Here is a 20,025-nt window from a genome sequence, read left to right on the forward strand (position 1 = left end):
CAATCAGCACTCTGTCAAAACAGACCAATCAGCTCTCTGTAAAATGGACCAGTCAGCGCTCTGTAAAATGGACCAATCAGCTCTCTGTAAAACGGACCAATCAACAGGATGTGGGTGGGGTCAGATAAAGGAATAAAAGCAGGCTGCTGGAGCCAGCAGTGGCAACCTGCTTGGCTGAACTTGCAGACAGTGGAAGGTGTGTTCTTTCGCTCCTTACAATAAATGTTACTGTTGCTCATTTTTTGGGTCCTTTAGCACTCACTGCGAAGGTCTGCAGCTTTGCTGCTGAAGCCAGCAAGACCACAAACCCACTGAGAGGAACGAACAACTCTAGATGCACTGCCTGTAAGAGCAATAACACTCACACCAGCAGTCCGCGGCTTCATTCTTGAAGTCAGAGAGACCGAGAACCCACCCATTCCGGACACAATGGTGGTTGGCTGGGCTTCCTTCACTCATCACTAAATGTTGAGAAATGACTGGCATTTCAGTCCAACTCAGTTGTCCAGTATTTCCTCAACTTAAAAGCCTTGCCCATTTGGGGTTCCATTTCTGCATATCCTCACCTTCATACAATACATACAAAAAACAGCCAAGCTCTGAGGAATGTTTCCTAAGAGGAAAGTAGGTTTTGGTCCGGCCTTTCCATCTCCAGTAGAGAGGGCTCCCCTCAGTCGTGTAGGGCGGTTTTCTGCATAAATAATTAGAATCACTCCAAGTCAGTATGTTAGCACCATGCTGGTAGCCCACTCTCTTGCAGTTCCACAAAAGATACTGTGCTGGTGAGAAGCGGTAGTTAGCTTGTCTGGCTGCCCTCCCTGGAAGAAGGGCCTGGCCTTGAGGCTTTAAGACAGCCTGATCCAGACATGAGTCCTAGTGCTTCTTCGAGCATCTGATGGATCGCATGGGTGGGCTAGAAAGTTGGAGCAAGCTATGAAGGGGAGAAACCTAGCCTGGGACTGATGCCCATGCAGGTCCAGGGCTAGGTCCAGGCCTGGGGTACTCTACCTGAATCCAGTTCTGGGTGTTGGAGGGGACTTGAGACATTCTGAGGAGGGTGCTTGAAATTCGCATAGGGCACCTGAGGTGTCTGTGCCCATATCTAAGGGCAATACTAGCAATGAGACTTTTGTTTTTGTTTTTGTTTTTTTCGTTTTTTTTGTTGTTGTTGTTGTAGTAATGACTGTGAAGTGTTCAAAGATAGAACCTGTTGGAAAAGCTGAGCTTACCCTGGAATTGTTCACTGTCATTTTAATTGGCTCTATTTAAATGATTTTCCTGAAGAGTATGATGATTGAACTTTAGTGAGTGTATGTTGTCTCCAGGGATTTTGATTCCTGGCCACCCACCCCTCTGTACTCCCAACCTCATCCCCCTAGTGGGACCTTCTCTACAGTCTCTATATGAACTCCCATTCTCACCTCCTCATTCTAGTGTTCCTGTGTGGCCATCTCTGGATGTTATTTATAAAAGATTTGAGAGATTGAAAACAAACTTCCATGTCCATTTCTCTGTCTTTGTTTAAGAAGCAGGGAGAATGTTGGTGAATTGAAGCCAACAGCAAATGAGTGTGCTCATAACTTTCTTTTGCTAGTTTCTCCTCTGTTGTTAGTTCTCCCTCTTGCTACTTTCCCCTCTCCTGCTAGTTTTTTCCCTCTTGCTAATTTCCCCGTCTCTTGCTAGTTTACCTTCTCTTGCTAGTTTTTCCCCTCTCTTGCTAGTTTTCCCCTCTCTTGCTCATTTCCCCCTGTGGTTAGTTTCCGTCTCTTGCTAGTTTCCTCCTCTCTTGTTAATTTCCCCTCTTTTGCTTGTGCTCTGCTTCTCGTTGTCTCTGGCTGCTGTCACCTAGGGTATAGCATTTGGCCTTGCATCTGATGGTGGCAGAGCATGTGTACAAAGAATGCTTGAAGGAACTTAGTTTGGAGAGTAAAAGATTTAAGGAAGACACATGAGCTTCAGATATCTGAAGGTTCATCATGTGGAAGAGAAGAAGTCTTATTCTTTGTGACCCCAAGCAGTTAAATTGGGTCAGTGAGTAGAGGTTAGAGAAAGATTCGATTCCGCGGGAAAGAAAACTGTTATGGTTGTCAGAAATGGAATTTGCTATGTTGTGGTGACCACTTGGCAAATATTTTAGGGACCTGATTCAGACATTGGTTGGATTTGGAATTCATTCTTTTGTGGCAAGTTGAAATGAAGTATGAGGAAATCTGTGTAACAGCCCAAGGTTAGATAACATCCTCACAGAGCAAGAACATCCCTTTTCTTTGATTTTACCTTTTCCTAGGTTCAAGTGGACCCCACTTCTGGGAACTGTACTCTGAGTCTTTGACTCTTGCATGTGGCATTTCTTCTACCCTTGTATGTTTTATTCCTGTAGCTCTGCTGCCATTCCCTGGCTGGGACCCCCTTTTATCTGCCGACTTGGTTAACTCCTCTCTCATGTGTCTCTCGAAGTCACGGCCTAACCAGGCATGCCTATCTAATCATCACCTTACCTAGGCTCAGCTTGTCTGTATGTGGCTTAAGCCAGGAGTTAGCTTGGGGACTAAGTTGTCATAAACCCTTTCCAGTACCTGTGGTTCTGTGAATAGATGGCTCTTGCCTTATTTGGTTTGGCCGTGCTTGGACAGTGGGTCCCACTGGAGGATGGCTCCTGGAATAATCTCCCCCATCATGCCCCCCTCTGACTCTTCTCTTTCATTCTCTAATTCCCTCACTAACAGAGAAACAATATATTTTAATGAGGCCTTCTGAAATAATTTCTGGTTTTCTTTTTCTGGGTGTTTTTTTTTTTTTTTTTTGAGGCAGGGTATCAATCTGTTACCTGGGGGCATGATCTCTACTCACTGCAACTTCCACCTCCCAGGTTCAAACGATTCTCCTGCCTCAGCCTCCTGAGTAGTTGGGATTACAGGCACCCACCATCATGCCCAGCTAATTTTTGTATTTTTAGTAGAAACGGGTTTTAGCATGTTGGCCAGGCTGGTCTCGAACTCCTGACCTCAAATGATCTGCCTACAAGGGCCTCCCAACGTACTGAAATTATAGGTGTGGGCCACCATGCCCAACTCTTGTTTTCATTACTAGAAAATAATTAAGTTTTATGGTTTTGCATATTTCAAAACTATTTTACTCTATGGAATCTTCCCTTTTAGTGTGTTTTAGAAACAGAACTATAGAGGAAAGAAAAATATGATGAGACAATCAAGTTTATTCATTCTTCCTCAAATGATCTGGACTTAGTCTTATCTGCCTAGTGAAAAGTTGGGCTGTGTTCCCAACAGTGAGAGTGAAAAAGTAGCAATACCATATACCCACAGCCAAAGTGATTTCAGCCCCCACCCTGAGGCCTCACAGGAGCAGACTGGACTCGTCAGCGCCTGTCAGTCATGGCCTATGCTCCTTGCTAAGCCTTTTGTCTTCCTGGACCAAGATCCTTAACCTTTGTCACATCACTGATTTGGAGTACCTGCTGGATCACTTGGCAGAAGTGACACCAGCTCTGGAGTACCTCAGTCTGCTGGGCAACGTGGCCTGTCCCAACGAGCTGGTCAGCTTGGAAAAGGATGAGGAAGACTACAAGAGATACAGGTGAGTGGTCAGAGATGAGAGCATGGTGGGAAAAGGGAAAAAGAGAAGCTTTAGGGGATGATATTATACTCTGGGGTACGTAGTAGATGTTTGGTAAACTTCAGTGGGCTTCCCATAACAATGTTAAACTTTTACCTTTTGGTAACCTACAGCCATTGTCTCTCCTGGTTGAGGTCACAAAAGCTAAGATGAAAAGTTATTGCCTTGTCTACTTTTTTTGTGAAGTGCCAGATATTAAGTATTTTAGGTTTTGCAAGTTATATGGACTTGTCACAACTACTCAGCTCTGCTTTCATAATGCGGAAGTAATCATACGTAATTTGTGAAAGAATGGGCATGACTTTGTTCCAGTAAAGCTTTATTTACAAAACGGGTAGCAGGCCAGAAATGACCCATGGGCTGTAACTCGCTGACCCCTGCTCTGTGTTGTAAGATCTTCCTGTAGTCTGTCTCAGCGTCACCTTGAAGAGAGAGATGACTTCCCAGCAAAATTTAGGGAGGTCGTAGACAATCTAAAGATGAAGTCCCACAGGCCCATACCTCTCCACCATAGAGCTGTGCTGTGGTGCCCACCAGCCATGTGCTTTGATGGGCTCCAAGTAGAAATGCTTTTCATTCTTCTGTCTACTCCTCAACCATCTGCTTTAAAAGCCCTGATCTAAAATCATTTAGAGAGTCTTTTTGGTCTTACCCATTTTACCAAAGTCACTTAATTTTCCTTCTTCATTTAAAATTGTCTGTGTTCTCATTGTGGATTGTTGTTTTGTAAATGCTTTAATGACATTTTCATGGACCTCTCTCTCCATTATGACATAAGCTCTCATTAAACACCTCACCCGAATAACTCTTAAAAATAACTTAATAAATTTCGTATGTGTATATATGCATATATATACATCTATGTCTATATGTATATGTATATGTATGTGTACACACACATTCATGTACTTGTTCATTCATTCATTCATTCATTCATGGGGCCAAGAAGCTACGTGTGAAGCCAACCATGTAGGCACGTTTTTGTTATTTTTTCTAGAATGAGAGAGGTAGAGAGGGAGTGGTCTCAAGTACAGGGCTTATGAGGTTGCAAAAGGAAAAGAAAAGCTAAGAAAAATTTTTTTCTTTTCTTTGTGTACCATCAGCTCTCAAATAATTACTATTTGTTTTTTCTATTGTAACTGGTCACATTAGCAAAAGTACTAAGACCAAGGTGTATGGGGTCAGATCAGAAGATCTGATGTGGAGTCCAGCTTTGCCAGTGGGACCTTTCAAATGGGAGGACAGTCTACATCAGTATTCCATAATCAAAGATCTGCCTCTGAGTCATCCAAGGTCTTCTGATGCAGTTGGTGGCAATTACAACGCAACAGTCCATAGGTGTTTCTGATGTCCAGTTGGCTTTAGAATTCGGAGACAATCTGCTCCCAACCAGTTACATTTCTTCCTTTACTGTCTCACACCATTTCATAGATTCTATTTTGTGTATTTCTCTCACTTCTTCATGTATTTCCACATCTAGAGAATGACTTCCGGTGGGTAGGAGCTGAGTTGTCTTGACTCTTGAAGCCTCATCAATGCCTAAAGTAGTGCTGGATATGAAAAAAGGGCTTAGCACCCCTTTTTTTCTTTTTTCTGGAGGTGGCTTGAAACCACCTTTCCTTCTCAGGAGCTAGGAACTTATAGGGAGATGAAGGGATATTTGGCCATCTCAGATGCCCACTGCCCATTTGGAATCAGAGCCATTTGGATGTTAACAAATGCAGCTAATAAGCAAAGGACTGTGATTCAGACTCAATCCAAGTGCTGGTTATGGGTCATGAATCTTTAGGGAGGGCTGGATTCTACAAGTGTGGTCTGTGTCATGGGCTAGCCTGGGCACACTCCAAGCCCATCCTCCCCACTCCAGTTCTGTTCCCTTGGAAGGAGTTGAGGGGTGGGGCTAGGGAGGTGGTTTGTGAGTACACATATGACAAAGTTGCCATGAGAGGCTATATTCTGGAGGTCATGCAAAGCCAAAATCATAACTAGTCAAAATTAACTTAGAAAATTTACATCATCCACAATGATGGCAAGATGCTTGCACTCCGAGAGAAACAGGAACTAAGAACAGCACAAGGAACAGGAAATATGTTCCCACGTAGTTACACATTCACTGCACAGCAACTGGTTGAAGAGTGGAATGGTAGGCTGATTCTCTAGCACATTTAAATTTTTTATTCATATAATATCTTTATTTTTTACTGTTGATTTGATGAGTGCTCACACTTGTATATGGAAGAGATAGATATGTGTTTGATATAGCTCCATTCTATGATCTGTAAGCAGATCTGCTTGGTCCTTCCTCGAGTTTGTGCTCCGTTTGCCACTGAGAAATTTTAGGGTTTTGCAATATGACTTTTGACTCTAGAGTTCCTGTGGCATTTATGTTTATACAAAGCAATGCAGCTGCCTTTTTTTTTCTTTTGGTAAAACATTTTCCTGGCCCTTCATCCACAAAGCATGAGGGTTGCCTGCCTTCTAGCTGTTACCCAGAGCCTAATAGTAGAGCCTCTATGTAAATTTATGTGACATTTTCACTAGAAAATTGCTTAAAAATGAATGATATTTCTACAGTTTACTGTTTTTCACTTTAAGTACATTTTCTGACAATATGTCTTCTATTAATCATTTAAGCAATACTAGGAGCCTTAAAGGACTGTATTCAGAAGCAAGAACCCATGGTTCATTTAGTGCTGTCTGAAAAAATTTCTTATTGATTGGCATCCTCTGTGGTTATGTGATGTAATATTTATAATATGTCACCCAGCCATACATCAAAACAAGTGTGTCTGTTGTTTCATTTCCATGGGAGATGTTGATTTCAAAGAGGTCACCCCAGTTTTTAGGTCACGTTGTGGCCAACCACTGGACCAGAAATGGGAAGTGACTCGATTTGTGTAGTTATTGGAAATGGCATCACAGAGCCTGAGTTTCTATGGAGTCTTTCCTCCCCTCCTTGTACATTCACCCCTTTCACTTCCTCACTTACCCCCTGTGCACCCAGTTGGATTTTCTTGGCACACATCCCCACCATAAAACAGGCTCATTAAACTTATATGTGAGCATGAACATACTACCAAGTTGTTGAGTAGCACCCTGGCCTCACTGGGGCAGGAGCAGAAACATGCCTGGGGTTTCTCTTCGCCATTCATCATAGTTCATGGCTGAGAAATGTCCACGGCCCTGTTATTATAGGAGCTTAAACCTGTCTGTGATTTTCAGTGTGTACACACCATGCTGCTATTTTGGGATGAATATTGAATGGAGGTGAATGTGATAATCAGCAGCCTCCAGGATTTGGGCAGGAAGAGAACAGCAGTGCAAGTCTTGGCTGGAGAGACCACCATGCTACTAAGAAATCACTTTGGTGCCCCTTGTGGATTTCAACACTAGCCAAAATAACAAATCAATATGGGAAAGCTGGGTGCCCAGAATGGTCTATTTCTTGTCTTCCCTTGCCATCTCTTTTTTTCTTTTTGCTACAGAAAGAACAATGGACTGAAGGTTAACAGTAGACAAGTCTGGACTTCACCTTTCAGATAAGGGAGTTGGTCTCATGGTCTTTTAGCTCTTCCTCTGTCACTGAACCCTCTGTCATTGATCCCCTCCTGCCGCTCCAGTCTCTGGTTGGCCTTGCTTTCCTCCCTCCTCCCTGTAGGCCCTTCTGTATTCCTTACAACTTTCAGTTATTTAAAACATGACACCCTTTCTTTGTTCCCCTGCACAGAGCAGCCCTGGGGCCTGCCCAGTGTCTGCAGCACTCAGCCAAAGGGAAGGAGGGAGGGACCCTCCGCCGTCTGGTCCCTCTGGGCTGCCACCATTTCCCAGACGAATAGGAGCTGTAAAACTTGTGGCTTACATAACCCAGTGAGCATTCTCCAGCTAATCTACAATCTGGGCTTTGAAGATCACAAGAAAGCAAAGGTCACGACCCAGAGATCAAAGTGACAGAAGCCCACAGAGTAATTGCCGGTTACCCTCTGTAGAGGGCCTTGGTCTGTCCTGTGGGTGTATTGTTTGCACAGAGACTTCAAACATGCTGCCGGTGAGCTGTGAGGAAAATCAGCTGGCCTCTGCCAGTTGTCAGGCATTCGTGAATGCTGTAGGTGAGCTCACCTCGGCTCATTAGAGTGAGATCATTGTCATCTCTCTGAGCATCTACAGTTATTCTACTCACAGTGTTTGTTCATTACTCTGTGGTCTTTATTGACTTTCTCACTGTCGTCATTTACTTGGAGGTGTTGGGGGTGGTTATATAAGGAAATTGGAATAACGAGAAAGGACGACATGGATATATTTATTGTAAGTCAACTTTGAGCCACATAGAGTTCAAGCAAGGTAACATTTGAAGGACATCATTTGGCCCATCCACTTCACAGCATAGATAGAGAAACTGAGGCTCAGAAAGGCAGCAGAGACAGAACCAAGATCACAGGGCAAGATACACTCAGAGTCTGGCCTCTTTCCCTATGCTATTAGTCCCCAAGCTTTTTGTTACAAAAACTTCCCCTCCTTTTATTTTTCTCCCCAATGCTTTAAAAGCTTTGGTGTCTCAAATAGACTGCACTGAAGCCATTGCTAACTTTATTATTATTATGAAACAGATACATTCAGCAGTTTATCAGGGCTTCTGTTCAGCATGAGGTAACCAGTGCTATTAAATTGAGTTAATGTAATCTAGTCAACAGTGAGGAAGCATGATATTTTGTTGGCAGACTCAACTATCGCGTCAAGCTTTGTGAAAGTTTGAGAATGGCAGAGATCACCCATTGCTGCCTTCAGGGGTCCCAGGTAGGGCACCAGTAGCTTGTACTGGTGTCTCCCTGCCTCCAAAGGATGGAAGCAAGAAGGCAGCAAGAAATAATGCAAAGAAGCATAGACTGCCATAAATGGAAGAAAATTTCCAATGACCCCATGCCCAGTTCCCTCATGGACTGGAAACCTGGTATTTCTTGAATAGCATGTCAGAGAAAGAAACATGGCAGCCAACCCCATTCATAGACCATGGAGGCCCATCCGAGCTTGTCTGTGGTTGTATAGTGTTCCTGGGGAGCAGGCATTGCCCTGGGGTTAATGGTTACAGGCAGGGGGAAAGAACATCCTCCTCTCTCTCTGAGGTCTGGATGAAAAATGCCTGGGTGTCGGGACTAGAGCAGAGAAAATTGATTTTGGAGAGAAAGGAAAAAAAAAAAAGTATTTCTCCTTTTCCTTTTCTCCTCCTAGCAGTTTTAGCTCTCTCGTTAGAGGAGTCCTTTAAGCAAATGGAACATTCTGTGAAAAGAAAGAGGACCTGAAAAGCTCGATGTGCTGGTCTCTCAGTTTTAGGAAATCTGTTTCCAGACAGAGACAAATGGGTGTTTAAGCACCTTCCCAGGATCCCTGCTCTCCTCTTGATAACCCCACCTTCTGTATCTCAGCCAAGAGTGCCTCTGACTCTGCCCCCACCCCTCACCACCCGCAGCCCTGGGGGCTTTCCCCCAGCCACCTTGAGAAGGTCAGGAAAATTGAAGTTGCCCTCTGGAGCTAGGGACGTGAGACTTAGAACTTAGACTGATCTCTTTTCATTAAGCAGTGCCCTGGCTTAACAAGCAGTTTTATAAATCCGAAGGTGTCTCCGGGTGTCGCAGGATTTATAGACGGGGGTTTCTGCCATAAAGTGGTTTATGATGGCTGCCTTCTGTGTTATTAGTAGCTGTCTCTTCCTTCAACCATTGCTGTTTGATAATAGCCTTAAAACACCCAGAATTACTTACCTGCAAACCCCATTCCCGATAGCCCCTGTTGACAGTCTGAATAAGTTTAGTGCCCTTTTGTTGTACTTTACCTTCAAAACAAACTGATTGAACCATCAATAGCTCGTGGAAGCTGACAGAGGGATGTCATCTGGACTAGCCCTTGTGATTGCAGGTTATCTGGGGGAGTTAACCTTCCCGCATTGTTAACTGAAATGTTTTATGTACTATGCAACTTTAGGATACGGCTGTGATAACCCCAGTAACTAAGTAATACATCACAGTAAAGAGATTTTGGTGCAACAAATAACCCAGGATTAAATTTACAAGAGTTGAATTGATATTGTAAAAGCCTTCATTCTGTGGCTTCGGGAATCCTCTCTTGTATTTTTATGGCAAACTTGTATTACACTCAGGATTGAAGCTGTGGTTTTGACACCCTGACATGACCTAGAACAAAGGGAAATAGATCTCCCAGGACCACGAAAGGACAGGCAGGCAGGAAGCCCACTGACTTATCACTTGGCATTAAGGTTTGGAGCCAGTTCCAAGCCATCAAGGGGCAAGAAGATCTGGCAGACATGGCCACTGGCTGGGCTCTGTGTACTGCAGGCATTGGGGCAGGGCAGGCCTTAGCAGAACTGGAAGGAGACTCTTACTGCTGCCTCACCACCCTCCTAATTTCAAAGTTATTATTCCTCTTGGTGTTATTTTCACGAGGACATTGGTTCTCAGCAGGACCAGCAGCATCAGCGTCACCTGGGGACATATTAGAAATGTAAATTTCAGGCCCAGTTCCAGAAATACTGAATCAGAAACTCTGGGGATGGGTCCCTGCCATCTGTGTGTTGGACAGTCTCCAGGAAATACTGATGCCCACTGAAGTTTGAGAACCACTGTGCAAGAATAGAAGCTCACTGAGAGAGCACAGATCTTCCATATTGCTTATCTCCTGTTGACACCTGACTCAGGTCCTGACACACAGTAGCTATTCCATAATTACTTGTTGAACGAGTGAATGTATGAGTAAGTAAATGAAAGAAGATACCTCTATGAAGGAACTTTGGACCCTGGGCTGAATCTCAGATGGAACTATTTGGGGCAAATCCTCCTAGTGTCCCTCAGACCTCTCCAAGCAGCATCTACTTGGAAACTCAGGCTGGCCCTCGGGATGTGTGCCAAGTCATCCCTTATTTCAGGGGGTGACTGGCAGCCTGTGTCAAGGGCTGTCTCTTTGATTGTGTAAGAAGAGTGATCTGAAAACAGCAGCTCTTTGTCATCTAAAATTTTTAACTAGCTTAAAAGCCAGCACCTCTCTCTCTCTCTTTCTCCTTTGATTTCAGGGCTGTGATCCAAAGTGAGGCAAAATGACAATGTGCGGTCTGTTGTCATCATGGTTCCTGCCAGCCCCGTGAAGGCATCTTTCACTCCATCGTTAAACATTGGCTGATTTTCTAATACTGATGTTTTCTTCACCTGAATATTCATCTTTTCCCACCCTACACTTAGTGGGTGTCTTTACTCCCTGCGCGTCACTCCTGACATATTGTTTCTGTCTGTACATGTCTTTATTTGAAAGAGTCTGTTGTCATCAAGACTTTTCTTCTACAAGCAGAAGATGGAAGTTTTCTCTGACATTGACTGAGGCCGGTGGGAGCTCTACTGGAGGATAGAAAAGATATTTGGTGGTGGCTCATGCCTGTACTGTAATCCCAGCAGGTGGATCATTTGAGGTCAGAAGTTTGAGTCCAGCCTGGCCAACGTGGTGAAATCCTGTCTACTAAAAATACAAAAATTAGCCAGGAGTGGTGGCACACACATGTAGTCCCAGCTACTTGGGAGGCTGAGCAGGGGAATTGCTTGAACCTGGGAGGCAGAGGTTGCAGTGAGCAGAGATCATGCCGCTGCTCTCCAGCCTGGGCAACAGAGCAAGACTCCATCTCAAAAAAAAAAAAAAAAAAAGAAAAGAAAATATATTTGGACATTTTGTGGCACTTTCTTGATTTTGGGTGAGGTTAGCAGGTATTTGGAGAGGGAAGGGAGAACCCAGGGTAGGAAAGAGGACAATAGATTGAGGCCAGGGAGGAAACAGGAAGTAGCTAGAGTCAGATTTCCAGGACATCAGGCATGGGGTGGACATTTCTGAAGGAAGAAAAGAATTTCATAATATTTTGACCTTAACAATGAGTCCTGTGTAGGTTATTCCTGCAGACCTCTAAACTATTCTCTCTGGCTTTGGGTTGTCAGCCAAGTCTTTTACCTGGATAAGCATATGCAGGCCACTTGGTGATAATGTCACTGCATCCTTGGGGTGTTGCTTCCTCAGCTGGAAACCTCTGTGGCTGGTGGTGCCTTTGCCTGAGCTTTGCTTGGGCCTGCTGGGCTTCTTCCACCTACTCAGCCTGGCGGGCTGCACTTGGCTCATGCTACCGGTTCAGATCCCATGCCTGCCAAGAGTGAGCCAGGTGTGGAGCTGTGAGGGGTACATGAGCAAGCAAGCACAGGGTCTGGCTACTGCACACAGCCAGGCATGCTGGCAGCAGTGGGCTGGGCAGCTCCAGGCACTGGCATGGGCACCAGCTCCCTGCGAGGCTGTATCTGGACCAGGCATACAACTGGCTTCCGCTGCAGGCACGGGGGAATGGGGTGGCACCTGGAATCTTGAAGATGACAGGAACCACAGAGCCCCAAAGAGGGTGTCACAGCCTTGGCTTGGGTAGCTCTTAGGTCAGGGCTCCCCAAAGGGCCACAGCTCTTCTCTCTGTCTCATCATCCACAATGTGGCCAGCACAGGGACATGTTTAAGCCCTGTTTGTGTTACAGCTCTTTCAGTCCTGCCATTTGGTGGGTCCTGAGTTCTTGTCCCAGATCCAGAAAGAATGAAGTATGCACACAGCTGGAGGGTGAGCAAGGCAAAGAGGTGCTTTATTAAGCAGCAGTACAGCTCTCAGGAAAACTAAAGTGAGTAGCTCCTTTCTGCAGGCAGGTCATCTCAGTGTCTGTGCAGCCCTCAGCAGAGAGGAGACCCAAAGTGGGTAGCTCCTTTCCAGAGGCAGGTTGTTCCATCATCTGCCTGAGTCTGGCTGAGTCTGGGGTTTTTATGGGCTTCAGAGGAAAGGAAGTGCATGCTGATTGGTCCATGGGTGGCCATGGCAGGGCCCAGAAAAGGTACCTTAAGTTCTCACTCCAATTTGTGAAACTGGCAGCCCAGCCCCTATGCTTTAGGCCTCCCCTGGCTTGATGGTGGGATTTCACCAGGGACACACCCCTTTCCACCTAGGAGCCTGTCTGCCTCCTGCTGCCAGCCATCAACCTGCTGACTACAGTGCCCATGGCACCTAGGCTGTTTGTGCCGAGGGATGCCTGCAGGCCCATGCTGAGTTCTCCTCAGCTGCCCCTTGGCCTCCTTGCTGTGCACGTCAGCACCCAAAGTCCAGAGGGGGCCAAGGTGGCAGGGAGCTGGTGTTTCAGTACTGCTCCAAGCATGTGCATACCCAGCCAGCTTGTGACAGTACCTGGGCTTGGCCACAACTTTGCTCCGAAATTGGGAGCATTGGGAGTGGGGAGAGGCCAGGCAGCAGGAGCAGGCACTCCCAAGCCTGCCAGGTGAGGGGGGCTTCCCAAGCCCGGAAGAGCACAGGGATGACTGGGTCTGCAGCTGCAGCTGGGCAGCTGCAGTTGCACATGGGAGCAGGGGCTCCTGCCCCACCAATTCAGGAGGGCTTGGGTTTCCTGCCTGTTTCTGGCTCCTGCCAGCTCCGCAGAGCAAACAGCCCCTACTGCGGCTGGTATATTTGCAGCAATTGCTCCAGATGGGCTGCTACTGCCACCAATAAAGAGACCACCTTATGAATGTGGAAGGTGGCCTTGGGATCCCAAGGCTCCAGTGAAGGCGAGTCACACTGTTCCAAGTAATATCCTCATTGAGGAACAGCTAGGTGCTTGAGGTTGCTTTAAGATGTGGTTCCTTGATGCCCATTTGAGATTTCCTATTTCTCCTTTTCCATTGAGTTTTCAGTCAGTAGATCCCTTTCTCTGTGCTCCCATAACCACTCTATGCATAACCTCAGTCTTGGCACTTAGCTATGCCGATTCCTAATTTCTGCATGTGAGTGTATAATTTCTGTTACACTGAGAACACCTTTGAGAGCAGGAAGCATGTTGTAATCACATCTGTATTCCTAAGGCCCGGCATAGTAAGTGATCAAGAAATAGCTGTGCAACTGAAATAAGCTGATATGTTATTGACTCCATTCTAATGCCAGTTTTCAAGATGTAGTGAGAGTGAGCAAAGAAATTTGTCGCTGCCTTCAAGAAGCTTATAGTTTGGGTAAGGACATTAATGAACACCAAGAAAATAATTAGAAAACAACAAAATGTTAGACTGTAAGGTGCTGATAGCATATTCTAGGAGTCCTGAGAAGGGAGAAAGCAATGTAGGGTGGAGGTGTACAAAAAAACCTTCATAGGAGATGAGGCTTGAAAGATGAGTATATGCTGAGGAGGCTGGGTGTAGGAAGGAAATGACAGATTCCTTTGGAGATAACCCATTGCTCTTGACACTGGGTACTCACCTCTTGAGTGGGGTGGAAACAATTCACTTGTTTGATTGATGGACTATGGAACCTGATGGAAAGCATCTTGGTTAGTGACTGTCCCTGATGAGGGAGAAGTATAGACACATATCCATACCTGTTATACACTTACTTGTGCGTTTATGTAACTATACCCTGGCCAAGTGGTTATTCTTGTCAACTCCATATATACCTATTTGAGGACAGTTAACTACACTAGCAGTCATTGGCTTATTTCTGGAGTCCGTATGTATGCCAAAGATTTTTTCCAGGGAGATGGAGAGCATCTAGCATTTGTTGGGCCATTAGTATCTCCTAAAAATTAACCCCCCCTATTTCTCCTTGATAATCTTCCTAGGATAGAGTATGGAAATAACCACATGTATTATCGATGGATGATGCTAAACAGTTATTAAAACCCCTGCCTGATTTCTCAAGGAAGCATTTCTCAGCTACATGTGTTCCTCACTTGTAACCCACAGTCATCCAGGTCATTACATTCTATGATACAGATGACCCATAGGAATGGCAGTGACATAAAGGGTACAATTAATTTATAGGTTTATTTTACTAAGAACCATGTAGCCAAGAAGCTGAGCCTGTTTTCCAGACTGAAAGGAAGGGAATACGTTGATAGGGTGCTACTGGCTAACCCACGTGTGTGTGTGTTTACCTTTGAGCCTAGTGTACCATTAGTGTGTGCTTCTAATGTTTAGTTGTGCATCTGTGTAAGATAGAAGCATTCTGACTTCTCCAAGGAGCAATTGTTTATTCTTTGTGAAAGAAAGGAGGAGCAGCCAAGGTCTAAGTTCCGGAACACCGGATGGTGTGGATTCTTGAAGATCAGACAAGCTGTCCGGATCTCTCAGGCTGCCACACAAACCTTCCTGAGTTGTCTCTGACTCTTGTCTTCCAGATGCTTTGTTCTGTACAAGCTGCCCAACTTGAAATTTCTGGATGCCCAGAAAGTAACCAGACAAGAACGAGAGGAGGCGTTGGTCAGAGGAGCCTACATGAAGGTGGTGAAGCCCAAGGTGAGCTGCCTACTCGCTGTTCTTCACAAGGGATTTACATCTCATGGCAGTGCTTACACCCCAGGGCATGGAGAATGTCCTCCGAGTGTTTAGAATGCAGTTGGGATCTCACATGAAGAGTCCCTCCATGGATACATTGTTAGCCAAACTTGAAATAGGATTAGGTGTAAATTGGATCTTCCTGTTTTACCAATAAAGCAGCACTATGCATAGCCCAATGGTGAAGTTCTGTAGGGGACTGCAGGTCTCCTTCTTGAAGATATTCACTAAGTGGGGCCTCTGCAGGTTTGCAGCTGAGAAAGGAGAAAGAGGAAAGCACTGGGCATGAGTGGGCTTCTGGGGTAGGTGGGATTCTTCCAGTACTTCAGAGGGGGCCTTTCTTGTTTGCTCCCAAAGGGAAGCTGGGGAAGAGTCATTTTCTTCCATCACAGGCAAGGGCTCCACAGCTCTCTGAGATATTGTTAGTGTGGAAGGCGATGTTTTCTGACAATGTGTCCCTAGGCTGGCATGTGCCCCCCACATGTATCTCTCCAGAGCTGATTAGAATGGTGTTTACTGACCTCTCCTTTACCAGCTGAGTCTGTAAGTGAATTTGGTGTCATCCTAATGGCAGCTCTGATGAGGCAGTGGAGATTTGGCTTGGGGTCTCGGATTCAGACACGAGGAGATTTTTTAACGACATGGATGACTGTCTCTTTGGGAGGAGTTGGGAGTCCTTCAGTGAAGCCAGAGGCTGGGGAATGGACTCAATGACCCCTGATGACCTCCTTGGAGAACCCTCTGCCTTGAGGCTCTGTGGAGCTGTGTGTGACCTCCCATGAGATTGCAGCTTGTGTGTTGAAAATGCTGGCACTGATATCCTAAAAGTCTAGTTTATCCTCAGCTATTGACTTACAGCACTCTGCACATGCATTGGAAGTGATTAAAGGGGGGAAAGAAAAAGCAAAAACAAAACAGAACAATGAAACATCTTCCATCAAGTTGCTCTGCTGGCAGCAGACCTCAGGCCACTTTCTTTTCCTGAATCCATGAGGTGTAACTTATTTTCCATTATGCTGAATAAAATTGCTAGCAGTTGTGGAAATATATGATATGGAGTGTATATTACTGGCAGATAAATGTATTGTTACCTCTTTCAGCATGTGGGAAATTAATTGAGTGATTCATTTCATAGCTATTAAAGTGTTAACAGTGCTCCCTATCGAGGCACAGGTTTGATGTATTGCACACGACTGCCTTTAGTTGTTCTAGCTTTTGTAATTTTTCCAAATGAAATAATTTATTTCTTGGCCTTCTTTTTGTTTGTTTTTGGTGAAAACAGTCCAGAGATAGCTGGCATGACCAAACCAAGCAAAAGTACAACAAATGAACTCTATAATATCCTGGGTTATTATAAATAACCTGCCCACCCTACATATCTCATCTTCTTGTATACATGTGTATACCTGTGTGCAGAGTAGATCAGTATTTCTCCTGTGCTCATTGGCTTTGATGTTGTCACACAAAATCTGAAGGGGTAATAAATGTAGTATCCTCCATATCTGGATGGGGCACTCAATGCATGCCCCCCCCCCCCATTTCTTCTAAGGTTCTTGGTGCACAGATCTACAAGTTTTCACTCATTCTCTAAAGTAGAAGGAAGGGGTCATTGGCTCACTTTATGGGTGAGGGAACTCAGGGCTGGAGAAGTTAACTGGGCTGCCCCAAGTCACCTGGCTAGTAATTGTGGAGCTGGAGGTTTACCTTGTGTCTGACCACTGGGTCTATACTCTTCTCTCTCTGTTTTCTCACCCCTGGAGCAGTGAGCTAAATATTTACCCTGTGGATCTCCTAAGGTCTAAATGAAGAAAACAGGTAAGAGCAGGACTGTTCTGTTGAGTAGAGGTGGGGGGAATCGAAATGCTTCCTTGCTTTTGAAAGCATCTGAGACTGGCTCCTTAAAATCCAGCATTAGCTATTTCTGAGTCATTAGCAACATCAGCAGAAATGCCCTTCAGAGTTCCCAATTAGTTTCTAATCAATTCTAGAATTAGTTCATGTTTGTATGATTGACTCCAATATCCTTACTAACTGTATTAAGCTTTAAAAAGCCTGTTAAGAGTATAAATTAGTTCAACCATTGTGGAAAGCAGTATGGCAATTCCTCAGAGAGCTAAAAACAGAACTACCATTTGACCTAGCAATCCCATTACTGGGTATATACTCAAAGGAATATAAATCATTCTATCATAAAGACACATACGTGTGGATATTCACAGCAGCACTATTCACAATAGCAAAGACATGGAATCAACCTAAATGCCCATCAGTGACAGATCGGATAAAGAAAATGTGATACGTATACACTATAGAATACTATGCAGCCATAAAAAAGAACGAGATTGTATCTTTTATGGGGACATAAAAATGTCCCCACAAAGATGCTGGAGGCCATTATTCTTAGCAAACTCATGCAGGAACAGAAAAACAAATACCACATATTCTCACTTACAGGTGGGAGCTAAATGATGACAACTCATGAACACAAAGAAGGGAACGAGAGACATGGAGGCCTATTTGAGGGTGAAGGTTGGAAGGAGGGAGAGGAGCAGAAAAAAAAGCTATTGGGTACTAGGATTGGTACCTGGGTATGAAATAATCTCTACAACAAACCCCCATGACACAAGTTTACCTATATAACCAACCTGCATATTTACCCTCAAAACTAAAACAAAAGTTAAAAAAGAGACCTGTTAATTATTTGAGTAGAGAGACGTAGTGCTCTTACAAAGTATGGTGATTTGGTTCTTGTTCTGCAGTCACATGATTTCCAAACCAAAGAGGACTTAGAAATCACCTAGTCTGTGCTCTCATTTCATGGATGAGCTGGGAGAGGGTGCAGTTTCCTGAGGCTCCATGGAATTGGGACCAGAATCCCTGGGGGTCTGGGCTTCCAGTTAAGTGCTCAATTTATGCCATGATTCTTCAAGTGCTCAGGAAGATTCTTCTGTGTTCTTGGTTTCATATCGAACTGGATGCTTACATTGAATGACAGGCAGTTAGTTCCTTTTTGTCTGTTATTTTCAGAGATAGGCAGTGGTACTTTTCTTGTAGAAAGAAAGAGGCCAAATGAGCTCCTGGCTGAATTAATCAATTGGCATTAAAAAGGCTGGTTCTCACCTATTCACAGTGTGTATAGACATATGTTTGTTCCCATGCAGGTGTGTATACCCGTTTCCGTCTCTGTGTATATATACATATGCATGTTCTGAGAGGTATGTGTACACTAGAGTCAGCTTCTAAGTGACGAGCGATTTCCTTTCCATGTGTTGCTGCCGCCGTGCTGAGCACATTCAGGGAAAACCTATTTTTCTTGATGGAATCGGAATCTCAAGCTGGCTTCTGTCCTTTCCAGGGCAGCCAAGGCCTGTTGTGCTTATTCAGCAGAATGCTCTGATGGATGATCAAGGGGGCCGTGATTTGGGGAGCTATTTTCATTTTATTCCTGACATAAAGAATTTGGGAGAATGGAAAATGCCTCTCGAATCACAGCCCTTGCCTTGGAGGTAGGGAACGGGCAGTCTGGGTGCTCTCAGCTGACGCAAATGCAGAACCATGCAGGAGGTAATAAAGGCCTGATGTTGCAGAGGTCTGATTGGGTACCTGGCAGGCGCTGGCGCTTGAGTGCAAGTCCTCGCTCCCTTTCTCCCATGATGACACATTTCTCCTCTGTGGCTGCCTTTTAGCTTTTGTTGTTTCAAAGCTGCCTTCTGTCTGAGCTCTGATTGTTGTAGAGAAAGATGCTGTCATTCATTAGGAAGTGATAGCTGATGCTACAATGGATGCTTCCACACTTCCTGTATGTGTGTGTGTGTGTGTGTGTGTGTGTTATTAGTTGATGGACCCGCAACAGCTAGGCTTTGTCATTTCCCAAAATTCAAATATATATATATATAACTTTATCAAATATTGGCCATTGAATCATGCCATTGTTAATACAGAGAACACCACACTGGACACAGAGAAGGTTCAGGCCCCCAGAGAAAGAGCCTTCTAGTAACCAGAATGTTAAACCCCTCACCGCACTGGGAAACATAGATCAAAGGGGTGCAGAGGCCTGTCCAGGAGGACGCTTGTGGTGGGCATGCCAGCCCTGCACATCAGAGAGACAGCTCAAAACTCCAACAGTCAGAATTGCTTAATTATGTCCTGACTTTGTAATTATTCATCCCTGTTCTGGCAAAGAGCACAGCTGTCATTTCTTTGACATAATTATTTAAAGCTGAGCCCTCTTGTTTACAGGCTTGTATATAAAGTTGGCTACTAACTGTTTAATCTTCAGAATCTTAAAGGAGTCTGGGGAGAGCAACTCCGGGGGCAGCTGAGAACTACAGCCAACATTAGAAAGTGTTTTGACACTTATGTTTTGCTTGCATTAATGTCCATCCTCTTATAGGCCAGATGTGGTAATAACTATGTCTGTGAGTAGTGAGGTGTCCTTGAAAACATGTTGCTCATTTCTTTGTGTAGGCACAGTGTGTTCAAACATATGTTGTTTCCCATGCAGGTGTGTATACCCACTTCAATCTCTGTGTGTGTACACATATGCATGTTCTGGGAGGTATGCGTACACCAGAGTCAGCTTCTAAGTGGCAGGCAATTTCCTTTCCTGATTTTTCCACCTGATTTTGCCATGATGTGTAGTTTATGTATTTGTGTACTTTGTTGTAGCTTGTATATTTGTGTGTGTGCCTACATTTGGATACTTGGGAGGGTGGGGTATTGTATATGTGTGTGTGCGCACGCGTGTGTGTGTGTATGTGTGTGTGTGTGAGATACAGAGAAGAAAGGAGAGGGAGGGAGATGCCCTGTGTTGAAGAAATAAACTTTGGAGTACATGCATTTCCAAAAGTCTCTCTTTTTCTTTTCCCCTAAACTGAAAATTGGAAACTATTTGGGTCTGAGAATCACCTGCTCCCACGAATACCCTACACAGTCCTGCCCTTGACACTTGGAGTTAGGTCCTCACTCCCCTGGATACCTTTAGTTTCTTCCATCTGTGTCTGTGTTTGT

General features: G+C 44.7%; 1 protein-coding gene across 2 annotated transcripts in view; it reads left to right on the top strand.

The window, feature by feature from the left end:
• LOC105502235 (chromosome unknown open reading frame, human C10orf11) overlaps positions 1-20,025 on the top strand; it is a 1,134,025-nt gene that overhangs the window by 604,263 nt on the left and 509,737 nt on the right. For both annotated transcript variants that reach the window (XM_011928646.1, XM_011928650.1), the window contains 2 exons: positions 3,455-3,594; positions 14,856-14,973. In XM_011928646.1, the coding sequence (XP_011784036.1) occupies positions 3,455-3,594; positions 14,856-14,973 (258 nt within the window). The remainder of the gene's footprint in view (positions 1-3,454; positions 3,595-14,855; positions 14,974-20,025) is intronic.

The sequence above is a fragment of the Colobus angolensis genome, unplaced genomic scaffold, assembly GCF_000951035.1.
Source record: "Colobus angolensis palliatus isolate OR3802 unplaced genomic scaffold, Cang.pa_1.0 Scaffold12, whole genome shotgun sequence".
Classification (NCBI taxonomy): domain Eukaryota; kingdom Metazoa; phylum Chordata; class Mammalia; order Primates; family Cercopithecidae; genus Colobus; species Colobus angolensis.